This window comes from Electrona antarctica (assembly GCF_951216825.1).
Source record: "Electrona antarctica genome assembly, chromosome: 18".
NCBI classification, from domain to species: Eukaryota; Metazoa; Chordata; class Actinopteri; order Myctophiformes; family Myctophidae; genus Electrona; species Electrona antarctica.
In genome coordinates this window covers 38,735,234-38,754,583 of record NC_136799.1, presented here as the reverse complement: position 1 = coordinate 38,754,583, position 19,350 = coordinate 38,735,234, and the positions used below count along the sequence as shown (strand labels likewise).

The 19,350-nt window shown below is 42.8% G+C and overlaps 1 protein-coding gene across 2 annotated transcripts in view; it reads right to left on the bottom strand.

The window, feature by feature from the left end:
- Nucleotides 1-18,870, bottom strand: part of LOC306942581 (uncharacterized protein) — a 30,252-nt gene extending 11,382 nt beyond the window's left edge. Inside the window, exons 1-17 of one of the 2 annotated variants that reach the window (XM_079528582.1) lie at nucleotides 18,341-18,870; nucleotides 15,851-16,041; nucleotides 12,841-12,936; nucleotides 11,363-11,446; nucleotides 11,204-11,278; nucleotides 10,264-10,371; nucleotides 10,089-10,151; nucleotides 8,136-8,219; nucleotides 7,981-8,055; nucleotides 6,743-6,850; nucleotides 6,126-6,209; nucleotides 5,929-6,006; nucleotides 4,246-4,320; nucleotides 3,226-3,309; nucleotides 2,584-2,646; nucleotides 1,690-1,797; nucleotides 323-385 (exon numbers count right to left, since the gene is read on the bottom strand). In XM_079528582.1, the coding sequence (XP_079384708.1) occupies nucleotides 323-385; nucleotides 1,690-1,797; nucleotides 2,584-2,646; nucleotides 3,226-3,309; nucleotides 4,246-4,320; nucleotides 5,929-6,006; nucleotides 6,126-6,209; nucleotides 6,743-6,850; nucleotides 7,981-8,055; nucleotides 8,136-8,219; nucleotides 10,089-10,151; nucleotides 10,264-10,371; nucleotides 11,204-11,278; nucleotides 11,363-11,446; nucleotides 12,841-12,936; nucleotides 15,851-16,041; nucleotides 18,341-18,651 (1,750 nt within the window). In that variant the 5' untranslated portion in view covers nucleotides 18,652-18,870. The remainder of the gene's footprint in view (nucleotides 1-322; nucleotides 386-1,689; nucleotides 1,798-2,583; nucleotides 2,647-3,225; nucleotides 3,310-4,245; nucleotides 4,321-5,928; nucleotides 6,007-6,125; nucleotides 6,210-6,742; nucleotides 6,851-7,980; nucleotides 8,056-8,135; nucleotides 8,220-10,088; nucleotides 10,152-10,263; nucleotides 10,372-11,203; nucleotides 11,279-11,362; nucleotides 11,447-12,840; nucleotides 12,937-15,850; nucleotides 16,042-18,340) is intronic. The other variant, XM_079528583.1, reaches the window with a different exon arrangement.
- Nucleotides 18,871-19,350: the final 480 nt, after the last annotated feature.

The following is a 19,350-nucleotide window of genomic DNA, read 5'->3' as shown; positions in this document are numbered from 1 at the left end:
TTGTGTTTTTTTTGTAAATTAACGCCCTACTTGATCATACTACAGCATCAAACAAAAGCATCAAAGTAGCAGATTGTAGCAGGCTTGAAACGAAGCGGGTTCAGAGTTAGCTAGCTAGAGAGATATACTTAAGAGTTTAGTTAGTTCCAGTGTAGGAGAGACAGACAGTAGGACAGCTGAGAGGGAGACGGCTATGTAGGAGAGACAGACAAGTAGGACAGTTGAGAGAGAGACGGCTATCTAGGAGAGACAGACAAGTAGGACAGCTAAGAGAGAAACAATGTCATAGAGACAGACAGACAGTAGGACAGTCGCCGGTTACCTATATTGTCGGACTGTAGATGGTCCATCAGGTTCAAGTTGGCATTCAGGATGATGTCCAGAGCTGACAGAAGTTACAGACAAGCACCAAATCGTTATTAAAGAAATATACATAAAATCCAAGAAATATTAAAGTGTAATGAAACAGAGCTGCTTATAACAGACCTGCTTCAAACTGAATTTGTCAGAATTGCTCTAGGCTGCTAACCTGACTCCGCCAGATGGGGCAGCAGAGAGTAGCCTACACTGGGTTCCCCCCTCCTGCTCCCATCTGGGAACTCATGCCAAAGCGCCATGGAATGAATTATGTTCTGTACTCCATATATGGAGATCTAAGGGTGGGGGGCAGGGTTTGATAAGGGCCCAGGTAGGGCCGAGCCTTCATTTTCGGGCCTGTTGAGAACTCTAGTTTTCGCCGGCTGCCGTGCGCGGCTGCACTAATAACTTTGGGGCAGGACGTCGGGTGGGGTGGATCAACATATGGAATGTCAGAACAGGTCAGCTCCATATATGGAGATCTAAGGGTTTGAGGTTTGAGTGTGTCACTCACGAGGCGTGATGTCATGAGGCGTGACCATATATGGAGGCGTGATGTCACGAGACGTGACCATATATGGAGGTGTGACCGACCAAACGACTGACGGGAAATGCAGGTTTTCATAGTAAACTGCAACCTACAGTCGCAATAATACATGAAGAGGCTTGAGATGGGTGTCAGTGGTGTTTTGATAGACAATGTCAGCATAGTCTACAATGGGAAGTAATACTTGAGAAATTCAAAAGGGAAACAGTTGATGGAAGGATAAAGTGAACGCAAACTGCCGTAGGTTTTTTTTAACTGTAAGATCAATATGAAGTTTAAAGGAGCATTCAGTGATTTGGGTGATTTGGAAAACCACCCAGTCCGCCCCGGTAACAAAATGTGCACATGCACGCTCTACAGTGGGGGGAAGTGCAACAGGCCGTCAGCATGTGCACCAAGGCCCGCCCCCACTCGATCATGATTGGAGGAAGGCCCCTATCATCCTGTTTTGCCACCCGCCACCAAAACTGAAACACTGGGGACAGGGAGGAACTCCTTATATGGTCAGCACACTCTATAGTAGGGAGGATTATCCAGAAAAAAAGAAAAAATAAGTGATATTTGAATTAGGATCCATCGTGACACAGAGGTATTTAAATGAGTCCACTTTCTCCAGGTGTGAACCGTCATCAAAATGAATCAATAGATCGGAAGAACTGCAACATTACGTTGCAGCATCTGTGTGGGTACTGAATATTTTTAGTTAGTTCATCTTACATTATCTGAATGTATCTGAACTTGTGATTTTGATCCATTTGGGCCCCTGGTGGTAACCAGTCAGTCACCTGTATTGTGTCTATGCATCTCTTCCAGGTGTGCCTCTGTGTCTGTCACTCTGGCCTCCAGGGCTGACAGGTCGGCCTCTAGGGAGGAACTGTTGGATGGTGCTATATCTGAGGGGGGAGAGGTTTTAATGTCAACTTCTGACTGTTTTCATTCGTTAGCTGACCATTTTTACTAGTCAAAGTCTGTTGATTTGAAAGCTGATGGACACACACTGCACTGCACTCGACGTCATTGTATGTATTCTACATGTGTTTACTAACGAGTTTTATTTATGTCCATATTTCATCTTTTTATGTTAGCCTACACCAAAAATAAAAAAACAATGAAACATTCTAAACTATAACCTTCATATTGTGTATAACTGTGTCTTGTACAGAACAGTGGTTCTCAAAGTGGGGTCCTTGAGGGGGTTCCATGGGTCCCCAGACCCCAGCTAAATGTGTTAATACACCATCAAAATGATTTTAACCACTTTATCCATTTATACGTTGGCTATTCAAAAATAGCCCATATACAAGCTCACATCGTGTCACTTCGTGCCACGCTGCAAGCTTGTACATCTGCTGTTTTTGAACATTTTTTAAAAACATTTTCAGATGGGGGTTTGCAGCCATCAATTTGGGGGTCCTTGGCACAAAAACATATGAGAATTACTGTTGTACAAAACACAGGGTTCAACACAGATGATCAATTTCATCGCTTTCAGACAGAAACCTGCTGCGACGCATTGTACTGTAGATCGGCTATTTTCGCTATACTTTCGCTTGACACTCTTGCATGACAAAGTATAGGGCATTAAATAATGAAACAAATATATATAAAAAGGTTGACATTTGGAGATGATGTTTTACATTTTTTCAATGTATTATTTTATTTAAAAAAAGATGACAGACCTGAGATGTTTTTCCTAAGCTCTTCCATGCGACTCTCTGCGTTGCACATCCTGGATGACAGCACTGGAAGACAGAACCAACACTGGTTGGTTAATATGGCATGAACGTTAGTAGTTTGGATGCATCGCTGTAACGCGCAGGGATTCATCCAGCCCTGAGTCCGGGCTGAGGAAAGGCTGTACGTTGTATTAAATAGATGCTCGCCTACATTCTGAAGGCTGTAACTTGTATAGAATACAATAGATGCTCACCTACTGTACATTCTGAAGGCTGTAACTTGTATAGAATACAATAGATGCTCACCTACTGTACATTCTGAAGGCTGTAACTTGTATAGAATACAATAGATGCTCACCTACATTCTGAAGGCTGTAACTTGTATAGAATACAATAGATGCTCACCTACATTCTGAAGGCTGTAACTTGTATAGAATACAATAGATGCTCACCTACATTCTAAAGGCTGTAAGTTGTATAGCATAGAACAGATGCTCACCTACATTCTGAAGGCTGAAAGTTGTATAGATTAGAATAGATGCTCATCTACATTCTGAAGGCTGTAAGTTGTATAGAATAGAATAGATGCTCACCTACATTCTGAAGGCTGTAGTGTAAGTTGTATAGAATAGAATAGATGCTCACCTGCATTCTTCCTCTTCAGTTGTTCCACGTGGTTCTCCACTGATCTCAGTCTGGTGTTGAGGAACGGTAGCTCTGCTGCTTGAGCTGAACACATAAGAAACAGCTCTTTTTTATCTCTTTTTTACATAAGAAACAGCACTGCATCTGGTCTGTATCTGTAGTTCTGTACTGCCTCTGTATCTGTCTGTATCTGTATTACATCTGTACTGTTGTGGTACTACTATACTAAACTGGGGGTCCAAGTGATTTTCGGGGGTCCCAAGGAGTAGCTTAATGTGCAACATTAATGTTTTCTCACTCAACAGCAAACAAACCAACATACAGTATACTATGTGCAAACTGGGAAAGACCTACGCTGTAGAGTGCATTGCTGGAATTTGGCAAAAAATAAATAAAGTAGTGGGATTTTGGCAGAAGTACCGCTCAAGGAAATGACGTTGACACTTTACAAATCTGTTTACATTCTCTGTGTATGAGGTGTTGTGATTGGTCGTAAAATATCGTATCTGGGGGAAATACATCTGACGGATGTTCCGGTCTGACACTTCCGGCTATGCACTCTCTGCCTTAGGTTGTGACCAGGCTTTTCTCTTCTCAGATGAGTAAGGTTGGGACCGAGGCTGGTATATGTGTGTATACAGGGTATCTAAAGGGTATCTATAGACTATAGTGACCATTTTTGTGCCATGGACCTGCAGAAGAGAAGATTTGTATTAAAATAAAATGCTACATTTTAAACCTTTTCAAACACTTCAAAAGTAGCAGATGTAAAAGCTGTACGAGCTTGTATATCTGCTATTTCTGAATAGCCAATGTATAAAATATGGATAAAGGGGTTCAAATGATTGTGATGCTGTATTAACAAATTTTGCAGGGACCCCCTGGAAGCCCCTCAAGGACCCCTGGGCGTCCCCGGACCCCTCACTTTGAGAACCACTGTTCCACAGGAATACATCTACTGCACGTTGCATCTACTGCAGTAGTACATGATTATGAATCATAATTCATGAGTTCAGTAACCTGCGTTTCTCTTGTTCAGATATTCTACTTTGTCTTCGGTGGACTTCAGTCTGTCTCCCAGGACAGACAGTTCAGCTGGAATCAGAAACAAAAGTACAAGGTGAATCAGTGAATCTCTTGTTATTGCAGTTCTTCTCAAACTTTTTCCAGGATCCCCAAAATGATTATGTATTTGACCTTGGACCCCCGTCTGAAAATATGTTGACGATCTGTGGTGTTAAAAATGTCAAAAATGAAATGTTATATGAAATGTTAAAAATAGCGATATACAGTATAGGGGTTGAAGTGGTTAAAGTGATTTTGACCACCATAACTCTCAGAGTTGTAGCCCCATCCCATTTCCTAAAAATCTATCCTTTATCTGGGGACCCCCTGGAACCCCCTCAAGGACCCCTGGGGGTCCCCGGATCCAACTTTGAGAACCACTGTCATATCAGACATGGGGAGAGAGACACACAGACATCAACTGAGAGAGGGGACTTTAGATGCCTCATTGGCCGCTGCAGTTCATTGGAGCGCTGTGTCTCCATTGAAGGCAGGAAGTCAAGCGGAAGTGCTGAAGGCATTTGCTGAAGGCACGTTGGGTCGCTGCCCAAGTGACGTCACTTATGCGACTCCTCCATGTCTCTCGCTGCCACTCAAGTGACTACTGGCCAATCACAGTGCGACTTTTCCGGGATTTCTGTGACGCACGCTTGACAAGCATCCGCTCATGCTTCCTTGATGGTTCCACTACGCTTCGCAAGGAATCTCGGGAAAATTGGGCCTTCAATTTTGCCACGCGCCCCATAGACGGAAGAGGCGTCTACCTTTTTATGTCTATGATTTTCACACCCAGAGCCCATGTTGTGATGTTCAGTATAATTACCACATGTTTTTGCAACTTTATTTTTTTTTATTGATTGATTGATTGATTGATTGATTGATTAGTCAGAAATGTAAACAGCACGTGTTACAGTAAGACATTTAGGCTAAAAGGATAACACAAAAGTGTCCTGGGAACTTGTTTCCATTCTGGTCCTATTCAATAAATCTGTATTCAATAAATCAACATAAAAAATGACACAATGATACATGCAATCAAATAGAAACACTATACAAAGGAGAAAACGGCGGCAGTGAATGACACCCGCCTCCTTTCAATGGGAATTTGTGGTCTCCTGATAAGATAGTTTTTTCAGGCCAATTTAGAAAGAAACCAGCGATACACATCCTTTAATGCAGTGGTTCTCAAACTTTTTGGGCTTCAGTAGCCCTTTTCCTGATTACTGAATCCAAGTACCTCTTTTAATTGACAACATTTTGATTAGAAAATAATCAAAAGTCAAGTTTTTATGTCAATAGTTTTCTATTCACTGTATTTAGTAACAGTTGTTCTAGTCAAAATTCTTACTTAATTTGCTTTAAAGCTTTACAGAGCAGCATTTGTCAATGTTTTATCATTAAACATAACAGTAAAATAAACGTTTCCATTTTCTATCAAGTACCTCCTGCGTACTCCTATGGGTACACATACCCCCATTAGAGAAACACTGCTTGAATGGATGGTAGAATAGGAATTTCCCCATGTTTGTTAAATTTAAATTTGGGTGGTACAATAAGGTTGCTCCCTCTAGTGTTGTGGCTGTGGGTGTCACTCACTTTGAAGAAGTAGTTAGTCAGTCACAACTTGAAACCATTTACCTTCTTTTACGGTCCGACTGTATTTCAGTCTGGACTCCATAGAAGATAATAACCCAGTTGACACACCTGATAGTTGGACTGAAATGGTCCAACAAGCAAATAAATAGATACATGAGTTTGAGGTAAAACGTTTGGGAACCATTGCTATAGATTTCTAGCTCCTACTGAGCTACCCCGTAAAACAAATCTGTACAAACCTGCAGTCTCATTCTTCACCTCCGCCAGCCTGTTCTCAGTAGAAGTCATTCTGGCGTCTACAGAAGACAGCTGCTCAGCATGAGCTGAAATTAAGCCATTAAACAAAACATCGTCAACTAAAACTATAATGAAAAATGTTTGTCGACTACCTATTTTCACTGGCGAAAACGAAATAAAAACTAAATTGCTATGATGACTAAAACTAAGACCAAATATATTGACAATTTCATCAACAAATAGAAACTAGACTAAAATGTTAGGGAGGCACTTGTGGAGAAGAGATCCAGTAGAACTAAAAGACAACTCATTTTATGCTTGGTTGCACTCCGGTATTGCACTCTGAAAATAGCAGATCTACAAACTCACAACGGGTCGCACTGCGACTCGTTGTGAGCTTGTAGATTAGCAGTTTTCAGCATGCACCCGTGTGGAACCACACGTCAAATCAGGTATTATGATGCCATTAAGGCCTGCCAAAAAAATAAACTAGACTAAAACCAAAACATTTCAGATTACTAAAACATGACTAAAACTAAATAGAATTTTATTCAAAAGACTATGACTATGACTTCAATGTCCTTTCATTGAAGCAGCAGTGAAAAGAGGACAGATCAACCTGTGTTGTGTGTCTTCAACTGGTCCAGTTGTGTCTGGCTGGCTGTTACTCTGTTCTCCAACTCAGACAGTTTAGACTCCTGATCTGATTGGCTCAACCTGAACAACGCTGAGGAGACAGTGGACAAATGTAATGAATATATGTCTAATAAATGTATATTATACTGACTAAATAAATACTGTCTAATGTATATTCTGCTGTCTAAAGACAAATACTTGTCTAATGTATAGATGTTGTGTCTAATATCTATCCACTGGTTACAAAAGTGGGGTCCGGTGACCTCAAGGCCAAGGGGCTCTTGAGGAGGTCCCAGGAGTTTAACACTCAAGCCTGTTTCTTTTATTTTTTGGCTATTCAAAAAATAGGGTACTACAGATTTGACTGAGAGCCTGTCATCGTGCAACCTCCAGCTTTTCACCAGAGGAGAAAAACGTATTTAAAATCATTTTTCAAAAGATTTTAAATGGGTTAATAGCACAGGCAGACTCTTCACATACTAGAGTGCATGTCTGAAATAAATGTCAGAGCTGAAATCGACATGAAATAAATGCTTAAACATGTAGCTAGGTGTAATGTAGTCCACAGAAGTGAACCCTTCAAGCCTGTTTTCTCAACTTGCTGTTTTGTGCAAGACATTACTCTATAAGCTGGCGGATCAAACTGAACTAAAATGTCAATTTGAAGCTATGATTCCCTGCCTTCATATTACATGAAAAAACGAAAATGAATACTAATCCAATGACTCTCCCATTCACGGTGGGTCACAAATGTTGACAATGTCTCTTATGGGCCGGGGTCCCTGGCACAACATATCAAATGGGGGTCCCTATGACCAAATACATATCAATTGACATGACAATGTTTGAGAACCACCTGTGTAGTCTACTGACTGAATGGATGATGTGTCTAATGTGTGTCCCTTTTACAATAGCCTGCCCAGCCACGGTGATTTCTGGTATAGAGGGGCGGGACGTGGCACCAGGATCACGGCGTTGGATCATATTGGTTCACCGATCTGAGCGCCCGCCCGGAGGGCCCCTCCCCTCCCTGGTAGAAAACAGTGGACAAGACTGACGTCACCAAATTTGGAGTGACGGGCATCCGCACTGTAGTTCACTCCCACTCCTAGACCAGGAAATGTGTCTCGTTTCCCCAGGCTTTTCTTTTCGAGCCGAATGCGACCCTGGGGGTACCGAGGCTACTTTCACAACAACCAAACACAAGTGAAATCTACATACCTTCTTTTTCTGTCTGACTGTCATTCAGTCTGGACTCCATAGAAGATAACTCAGCTGACAGACCTGATAGTTGGACTGAAATAATCGACGAGCAAATAAATACATGCATTAACAACCAGAGACAGACAGGAAAACAAACGTATAGATGAACAAACCTGCAGTGTCATCCTTCACTTCCTCCAGCTTGTTCTCAGTAGAACTCAGTGTAGTGTGTAGAGATGACAGCTGGTCAGCGTGATCTGAAATGAAACCATGTGTCATGGATCAGTGTTCACTTCAGTCCCAGACAGATACGACAATAGAACACTGAAGGTATATCTATTTGATTGTTTGAACTGATTACCATGTTGTTCCACCCACTGATTGATAACGTGACCTGTGGGTGTCTATTTAAGTTGGTGAGAGACTCACACCTCGAGGTTGACCTGATGAAGAGCCTTGGCTCGAAGCGTCGTCAATAAATTACATTGGAGCAGATGAGTGTGCAGGTTTATTATTTTTCTGCAGTCCCAGACAGTACACACATGTCCACATGGGCGAGCTAATGATCAAACAGTCTAAATAGATCTGCCTGTGCATAACTGTAGTAGTCCCAGCTAGGACGGATGGGTAACCAAATAACTTACTGTACCAACGCTGATTGATTCCCTGTATGTGTGTGACTTGGAGACCCAAAGTTGGACATGAGTCTCTTAATTCCAGTGGAGAAGTAGAGTGACTGTGCATGCCCACTTAGGAGGAGACCACGTGTGTGCCATTTCATACTCGTTGTGCATGACAATGTGAGGTGTCGGATTAGCTAATCTATAGTATCGCCTCGTTTGAAACCACTCTAAAAAAAACATTCATGGTTTCAAAGACAAATCTAACGTTTTGTCTTTGGGAATATTATGATTTTACCCAGATGCCAATGTCGAGAAGAGAAGAAGAAAAAAAAAGTCTTCTAAATCCAAACCAAAAATCAAAATCAATGAATGTTGCTATATCAACAAATCAAATGACACAGTCCCAATCCGGGATTGAAAGTTAGAACAACAGAAAGGTTTTAACAGGTCTAAATGAGATGAGATGAATAATGTGTCCACATGAAGACTAGCTTTGCTGTTCTAGGGCAAATACCAGTGAGAATAGCTCTGGTCTACAGTATCACAATGTGCCGAGTTGCAAGGCGCTGTGAGCGTATTTTCAGCATGTACTTTCTGTTAAGGAGATTTGATGTAGAGGGGAAAAAGAGGCTTGGGGGACCCCAGACAGCTTTGCCTGCGTCCTGAAAAGTTTCAGAACCACTGGCCAGATACTGTTTGGCACACAGTTCTCCAACTCACAAGCACTCCCTGCCTGGGCAAGAGCAACAAACAAAACCTTGCCAACCACCTAGAGGCTTTTTTACTGTTCAACTTCAGACAGAACTAGAAAAAGTGCCCCTCGGGGCACAGGGTGTGGCCTCCTGGTGGCGCTATAATAGGCCAATGTGAAAAGGGTGCCATTTGTTCTTACGCCTTTGATGGCAGTTGGATGATTTGAGGCATTTTGTTCCAAAAATGTGTTTTGCAAAAATCCACCTGTTGGTGGCGCTATAACAGGCCAATGTGAAAAGGGTGGGATATATTCCTCAGCCTAGTAGGAAAGTGTGTGAAAGATTTCACGTAAATTGCACGCTGCATTCATTCACTGGCCAATCCTGCAAACTTTGAAAGCCAATGTTAGCCAATTAGGATGGAATATGATATATCGGACAGATCCGTCTTGAGCACATGACTATAGAGATACTGTGTAACGATTTGCGGGATTTTTGGACAAAATCTGGAGTAGTAATATCAAAAAATGTGTTTTACAAAAGTCAGCCTCCTGGTGGTGCTATAACAGGCCGTTCTGGAAACTTTGGGGCAGAGGTTCATCGTTGGCATCTAGGGATTGTGTGTGCAAGGTTTGGCATCGACCGGGTTAACGGTGCCGGAGATTAGCTGGTAACGGACGGACGGACACACACACACGGACGGACGGACGGATGGAGTGCAAAACATACTCTCTCCCCATGCCTTCGGCCTGGTGGAGACAATAAAAGTGCATGACAGATAGGAAAACAAAAAATGTATAGATGTACAAACCTGTAGTGTCATTCCTAACTTCCTCCAGTCTCAATTCTAAAGATCTCAGCTGGGCAGCATGAGCTGAAATTAAGTTATTAAAGAAAACATGAATGTTGTAGTTTAATGTTGAAGTGACATTCCTCTGCTCTTAAGTCCTTTCATTGAAGCAGCAGTGAGAAGAGGACAGATCAACCTGTGTTGTGTGTCTTCAACTGGTCCAGTTGAGTCTGGCTGGCTGTTACTCTGTTCTCCAACTCAGACAGTTTAGACTCCTGATCTGATTGGCTCAACCTGAACAACACTGAGAGGAGACAGTGGACAAACTGAACATTAACAAGAAGCAAGGTAGTATATCAGTACCAACGTCCTGACGTCACTCCCCCACTAAGTTATTTTTGAGTGGTGTAAACCACTCCTACAACTGGCTTTTGTGCGCAGAAAAAAATGAGCATGGTTGCTATGTTCAAAATAATTTCTGACGTAATTAAATCACACCCGGGTGAACTGGATGACCGTAGCAACCATGCTCATTTTTTCTGCACAAAAAAAGCCAGTTGTGAAATCACATCCGGGTGTGATTTCATTACGTCAGACATTACGTCAGACCACAGCTGATCATGCTATATAAAACCTTACACCACTCAGTTCACACGGGTGTGATTTTTTGTATTGGAAATAGGCAAATCTTAGTTCACGTCTTATAAGAACTATGTTCCAAAAATAAACAAATGAGCCAGAAGATATTGTCAGGTATGTGACGCAGTGATGTAGAGTTGCACATTTGGGGGAAAAATAAATTTGGCCAGTTGCTCCATATCCATATGAATAATATCGCCGGGTAATTTGTTTATTTTTGGAACACAGTTCTTATATGACATGATCTAAAATTTGCCTATGGGATTTTCTATACAAAAAATAACCACGTGACTCAGGGGGATGGCGGCCTCTTGTGGCAGTAATGTCAGACTTCTCTATACTGTGAGTGTCTAAATACTGTATAATATATCAATAATGCCCTGCCTAAATAAATGTGTTTAATGTATTGTGTAATCTGTATACAATAGTCTGAATGGATGTTGTGTGTAATGTATTACTTCCCCAATAATCAATTCAAAACACAACTTAAACTTTACCTTCTTTTTCTGTCTGACTATCTTTCAGTCTGGACCCCATAGAAGATAACTCAGCTGACAGACCTGATAGTTCGACTGAAAGAATCAACAAGCAAATAAGCATTAACAAGCATTAACAACCAGAGACAGACAGGAAAACAAACGTATAGAGGAACAAACCTGCAGTGTCATCCTTCACTTCCTCCAGCTTGTTCTCAATAGAACTCAGTGTAGTGTGTAGAGATGACAGCTGGTCAGCGTGAGCTGAAATGAAACCATGTGTCATGGATCAGTGTTCAGTCCCAGACAGATAGGACAATAGATTTCTACTACAGCGGGAATCTTTTTGGATTTATACAATAAACACGATGTCTCCTAAAGGAATGAACGAGGACTTTCATATCAACCACTTTCTACTACTCTAAAGTCTAAACTACTCTAAAAAACCCACCTCTTCAGACTTGCATTCCCCATCTAATTAAAATCTAACTTTTTGGAGCCATCTTGCCAGCAAGGTGCTACCTAGGTCATACTTCTCATAGACAGCCCATTCATCCAAACAGAAAAGTCCTATCTAATTATATTAAACAACGTAAAAATCACCAACATTGCAGCTGTAGGGAAAGCTTGAATTACCCTCTTTCAATTTGTAAAGTTTTTGTTTAATAAAAATCCACCGTAGACATTTTATGTCAAGAAATTCTTTGCATGTTATTTTTTTCTAAGTGCTGGAGTTTGGAAGCACTTGTTGAATATCACTCAACGGCCCATGTCTAACACCTGTTTTGAATTTGCACATAATGCAGGAGGCAGCAGGAGGTTGCTTTACTGATAACGAGCGCTTCCATACTCTGATAATTATCTGCAAGGAAGTTCTTGACAGGAAGTAGCTCATAACATGGTGGACTAAACCTTACAGACACCGTCTCCACACCTTAGCGCAAAACGGTCTTAAGCTGCGCACTTCTTAAGCTGCGCGCAGCTTAAATTCTGAGTTTTTAGACAGCTGGTGGATGGAAAAGAAGCTCCACCTCCGCGGACTTTTTGGGCGGAGGAGAGCGTTTCCGGGAATCTGGCCGTCGCGCAAGTATTCCGCGGAGGTGGAGCTTAATTTCCATCCACCAGCTGTCTAAAAACTCAAGCTTTAAGCTGCGCGCAGCCGAGAACTTGCGCAGCTCTTTCGACAGTGTGGCAACAGCTACATTGAAAGAGGATAATTCAAGCTGTCCCTACAGCTGCAATGTTGGTGATTTTGACGTTGTTTAATATAATTAGAGAGGACTTTTCTGTTTGGATGAATGGGCTGTCTATGGGAAGTATCACCTTGCTGGCAAGATGGCTGCGGTCTGAATATGGCCAATAGCAAGCTGAGTCTATAATCGATGGTCTTGCATTTGTTAGGTTTGTAGTTTTAATGTAACTATATATTTTGGGGTTGTGTAATTGTTTGTATTGTATGTTTTTGTCTTGTCTCTTGTATTCTTTTATACTGCTTTGGCCTTGTCTTTGCTATCAGCTCACTTGAGAATTAGGTCTAGAACCCATTTCTCCTGGTAAAATAAAGGTTGCATACATACAATGATTTATGAAAAAACACTCTAAAACATTATGGTGATAAGAGGTTTCTGCCTGACAGCAACTAAATGCAACGTACTAACCTGCAGTGTCATCCCTCACTTCCTGCAGCTTGTTCTCACTAGAACTCAGCCTGTTGTCTAGAGATGACAGTTGGGCAGCATTAGCTGAAATTAAAACTGTAAAAGGAAAAACTTTAAATTTGCGGTCCTATCTGTAGAGAATCACCTATATCCAACCTACACTCTTGACCTAATGTTTAGTAAACTTTTTTTCTTGCCAAGGACCCCAAAAATGACCGCCCATTTCAAAATGTTTTGTGCCAGGGACCACAGCAGAAGAGAAGATTTGTTGAATCTAAATGATTCAACATTTTCAGAAATGTTCAAAAATAGCAGCGAAGTATGAAGTGTGTGTGTGCGTACATGCGCTCATCTGAGCCATCGGCAGCCAACTTGAAATATTTTACACTTTCCCAGATATATTAACAACATTAAAGAGCTTAGTTTATTGTCATGATGCTACACACCATTGACCATAAAACAGTAGAAATACAGAGCTTTATAATGTGGTTATGAGCGATACATATTAAACGCAAGCTAAATCAATTCAACATCTCGCCGCATGAACCAGCACTTTTCCTGCTGTGATGGAACTACAAGAGCCGGGATTATAATAAGTAGCCGTCTGTCTCTCTGTGTGTGTGTGTGTGTGTGTGTGTGTGTGTGTGTGTGTGTGTGTGTGTGTGTGTGTGTGTGTGTGTGTGTGTGTGTGTGTGTGTGTGTGTGTGTGTGTGTGTGCGTGCGAGCGCACGTGTGTGTGTGTGTGTGTGTGTGTATAATTAATAAATCCCTATGATGAGGCATACGTTACATCCTGAAGTGGGTCAACAACAGCTTCAGTAACAACCACGCATGCGTGTGTGCATGCATGCGTGTGTGCATGCGTGTGCGCCAATGTGCGAGTCTTTGGTGGTGTCTGTGGTATATCAGCCTACATTATATTATGGACGATAAATGTTGAGCCGTAGGTCGTCCAATCGAAATAAGACATTTCCCAGGATGCCTTTGGATCATGGTTTATTTATTTGTGTATTTGAAAAGGATCCCCATTAGCTGATGCCATGGCAATCTGCTAGTCTTACTGGGGTCCACATGATGCAACTCCCCATAGGGACATTGAGACTACGGTACTTTTTCAAAAACAGCACTTTTTACCTTCTACTCCTACAGATTCTGCCCAAATAATTGCTACACATGCTCTATCACATTGCTATCACATGAGTCATGTGATAATCCAATTAAATCCCATTTTATTCATAAATCACATATAAATAAAACACAGTTCTGAATAAAGTGCTGTACGGTCAATGAATATGAGGGTCACACAGTAAGAGCACAATCGAATACAATGTTCACATTCCACTAAGAACAATAAGACTGTAGGAAACAATCATTAATGTAGATAACTCCCAGCACAATACCCTACTACACACGCACAAACGCACACACACATACGCACACACACGTGATATGCTCACAGCCCAGTCAGGCCTCTCAGATGGGTCGAACATACTCTAGTGACCTGTGATCTGCATCAACTCGTTTAAAACTGAGGCCGATTCTACAATGGAAGTTGTATACAGCGCAGGTTCAGGAGTGGCGGACCACCCACCGATTATCACGGCCGCTCCCCATTCTCAATCGCTTCCCGCCCACTCATTAGCCACTCCCCATTCACAATCACCTGTATCCACTACACCTGCCTCCACTCACCACAGACGATCCTTTTTGCAATCACCACAGGTGTATAAATACACCTGCGATATCCCAACCAACTTGTTTGTTCTGCACCAAACATGGGTTGCGAGGACTGCACTACAGCTCGGCTATTTCTGCTATCCTCTATTTCTGCTCATCCTCCTCGATTCTCGCTCTTCTTCCTTCTGTCTCTATTTCTCTAGGAATCCAGGGCACGAACACGACAATGTCACGAGATCGCGTTGGGCACACACCCATATTCACATGAACAGTGTAGAAGTGGAACAGGTAATTGACTTTAACTTCCTTGGAACAAACATCGACACACACACACACACACACACACACACACACACACACACACACACACACACACACACACACACACACACACACACACACACACACACACACACACACACACACACACACCACACACACACACGTGGACTGTGCATTACATTCTCCCATTCACACACACATTACATTCTCCCATTCTCACACACACACACACACACACACACACACACACACACACACACACACTTTGAAACTACCACCGAGAGCATTATTGACAAATTGGCACCACAGCCTGGTTCGGAAACTGCACCACCGGTGACCACAAAACAATACAGAGTGTGGTGCAGATCGGTTGATACAGAGTACCGATACTATACCCATGTGTGGGTGTGAACTCTCAGGGTTCCTTGAGGGGGTTCCAAATGGACCCTTACAGGTCTGTAACTCTAAGAGTGTACATTTGTACATTTGAGTTATGGGGGTCCTTGAAATTAAAAAGGTTTGAGAAGTGCAACCTCAACTGAAGCGATCAACAAAATAATTGATTACTGTCGTAATATATCATCATAGGATACATTATGTGGTCTCGTAATGGCATAAACTGGCATACTCGAGACAAGTATTTTAGGCCAGTGGTTCTTAAAGTGCGGTCTGGGGACCCCCAGGGGTCCTTGGAGGAGTTTCAGGGAGTCCCCAGCTAAATGACCATTACCAAAAGGTACCATTTGTACACTCGGAGTTAAATTTACATTGATTTTATAAGAGAGATAGAAATGCCATTAAATGGGGGTCCTTAGTCTAATGTCAAACTTGGGGTCCTTGAAATTAAAATGGTTGAAAAGCACTGCTATAGAGCCGTAAAAATCTTCTCTTATGGGGGGCCTTGGCAAATGTTTTCAAATGGGGTTCCGCGGCGCGTGCTAATACGTGTCAATTTGGGGGTCCTTGACATAGAAAAGGTTTGAGAACCACTGTTTTATAGGCAGTATCGGCAGCTTTTCCGATACTAGCATACTGGATAGTGGTGTTGTACCCGAGTGCTGTTCCTCCAGGTGCTCCAGGCGGTCCGTGGTGTGCTTGTGGGCCAGTCCCAGGTCCGTCAGCATGTCCTGATTGTCGTCCATCTTCAGCTTCAGCCTCTTCATCTGCTGCGTTATGTTCATCTCCAAGGCGACGTGTGTGTGGTCCTCCTGTCCGGCCACCGTGCTTTCCAAGTCCTGGATCCTGTGTGTGTTTAGAGCCCCACAGTTATGTATCGGTCATTAGTTTTTGATGTTTTTGAAAGCATTGTGTCATTTTTGTTTTAGCTATACACGCACACGCACACGCACACAGAAAACCAATTTTGAACATGTCATTTTAGGAGGGAAAATAAATAGCTGATCAACAAGCTCACAAAGCATCACAGCACGACACGCTGTGAGCTTTTACATCAGCTACAGTATTTTTTTTTTTACAGCTTGAGAATAAGCTGTCAATAAAAAGACACTGGCCTGGGCCATGGCTCAGCGGTCCAGGCACCTTGGCTGGTAATCCAGTCTGGCAGTGTGCCGCGGGTTCGACTCCCGATCCCGACGGCCTTTACTGCATGTCTTCCCCCCATCTCTCTCCCCATTTCCTGTCAGCCTACTGTCTGTCCCTCCATAAAAAATATAAAATAAAGGTGAAAGCCACATAAAATAACGCTGTAACTAGTAGTCAATTTCTCCCAATTGGCTAAAGGCCAGCCAATGACGGGTCGCCAATGGCGTTCCATACTCTGAACCAAGCCCCTAGAACTGCGGTAGAACGGTAAAGCTGCTGCAGCCTGGTGGTGAAATCTGGGAGACTTCCGTCATAGACATAATAAAGGCTAGATGACTCGCCCGCGCTGCTGGCGAACAGCGCCACATGGCGGCCATCTTGCTACAGTCATAACATTGTGCCTATGGTGCATGTACTATTTTTTTTGGCTTTTTTCTTTATTGATAGATTTTTACTGTTTTGTTTTGTTTTACAGTATTACCACAGGAAAGGGGGGGGGAAGACATGCGGCATGGGTCATCGGGATCAGGACTCGAACCCGCGACACGCCGTCAGGCTGGATTATCAGCCTAGGTGCCTGGACCGCTCGAACGCGGCCCAGGCCATGGTGCATGTACTTTTTAAATAACCATGACGTGCTAAATTTTCAACAGATTTTCAAACGGTTTGGTTTGTAAAAATAAACGTCAGATGATACTGTATAATTATAATGGAATTTCATATAAAAAAAAACATTAAGCAGATTCAGCATCCTGAATTGACGTTTTGTAATAAACCAACCCGTTTGTAAATCCACCAAGATTTCAGCGAGTTAAGAGTATTTTTGTTTGAGCTGATCACCAGCTACCATACTGCTATTAGTACCAGTATTCATTCAATATAGTCTATTTGTATAGTTCATAAAGTATAACTAAATGCATTTGACACTGTGGCGCGTTTTGAGCTTGTAGATCAGCTATTTTTGCTATCATTGTGTGACATACATAATAGAATGACGAAGTAGGTCATTCATTTCCGAAAAAAGTTGAAATACGATGCCCGATAGTATGCAATGTACTGCCCTCTCCATCATCAAAGTTGCCCAACCCAGCCATAGAACAGATAAACGTAGACCCCTCTTCCGGCTCTGGGGCGCGTGTCAGAATTGAAGGCACAATTTTCCAGAGATTCCTTGCAAAACATTTGCCTTCGTCCCGGAAAAGACGCGCTCTGATTGGCGACTAGCGAGAGACATGGAGGAGTCGCATGAGTGACGTCACTTGGGCGGCGACGCAGCGTGCCTTCAGCAAATGCCTTCAGCACTTCTAAATAAGAAAGCTGCGGAGAACTGTTGCTTTGTGTTCACTCTTTAATGTTTTCTGTTAGTAATCCCCCCTGGCTCTGATGTTGTGTTGTTGTATTAATAACTTTGTTGTTTGTGTTTGTTTTGTATTGTAATGTATTGTCATGACTGTTATAAAGATTTGTTTAAAAAAAAAGAAAAAAAGCCTTCATCAGTGCACTTCCGCTTGACTTCCTGCCTTCATTGGAGACACATCGCTCCAATGAACTGCAGCGGCCAATGAGGCATCTATATTTTTTAATATCTATGATAGAACATACCATAAAAGACTGTTGCAAGATGGCCACCAATGAACTGCGCTGTAGACTCCGCCTTGGGCCATCTAGCCTTTCTTATATACTGTACATCTATGACTTCCGTATTCAAAATGCTACTGCACATGCTTCTATCGCCTGAAACTGCTCTGTGCTCAAATCTCCCGCCTTTGGGCCAAACTCAGGGGTCTCAAATGTGCCGCTGGTTTGAGGACAGGGTTTTTACGACACACACACACACACACACACACACACACACACACACACACACACACACACACACACACACACACACACACACACACACACACACACACACACACACACACACACACACACACACACACAGCCACCACCGGGCCCAAACATCTGTCTCCGGTGGGTGGGTCTGTGTGTCTCTTACCTGTGTTGGTGCTGCTCCAGCTTCTCCTCCAGGCTCTCCGTCTTGGCCCGGTGCTCCTCAGAGCCCATGGTCTGGTCCTGCACTCTGGACTCCAGGCTCCTCAGGAGCGTCTTTTGCTCCACGGTGGCCGTCCGCAGGTCCAGCAGCATCTCCTTCAGGCCTCGCAGCTCGTCCCAGAGGGGTCTGGGCACCCCCCCGCCGGCGAAGATGTCCGTCCCGGCGGAGGAGGAGTCGTCCTGCTGACCGCATGACGTTTGGAAAGAGAAGAAGAAGAGCACGGAGAGAAACGCAGTGGCGACAACGGCCCTCATTCTGACAGAAGCAAACCTTCGGCTAGGCTGACTGGGGATTAGTACTCAAGTCCTTACACACACACACACACACACACACTTCTCAATCTCTTTTACACACACACACACACACACACGCACACGCACACGCACACGCACACGACACGCTACACCTTACACTGAATCAGTTTTACACACATGCATACCAAGCCATAAACAGACCTGTTATATTTAATACAATCATCAGATTTCTGTTCTATAGACCTCAGATGAAGAAATAATTTCTACAAGTTCACATACATTATTTATGAATGATTATTATTAGTATTAATAATAATAATAGTGGTAGTAGTAGTAGCATGATGTAAATGTAAATGTAATACACCAAGTTTGCTCCAAAATGTGTTCCCAACATTCAAATATTGCCCCACGGCAATGTACGAAATCATTTTCGATGTAAAGATTCATCTTCCACACTGGAAATGTGTGACTGTGGATACAATGCAGCGAGTGAACATACCGCACATAGCGCTGCTAATCTCTGGCACACAGTCAAGCTCTCAACTCAGTTCCATGCATGACCGCTAAAGTGATTTGATACGTCATTATGGGCCACGTGCCTACGGATTGAAAGTGACCCTTGGTGAGTAGGCTATTATTCTGCTCGGCCAGTCAGCAGTTTATCACTTCATTACAGAACGGGAGTGAAAAGTTATGCTT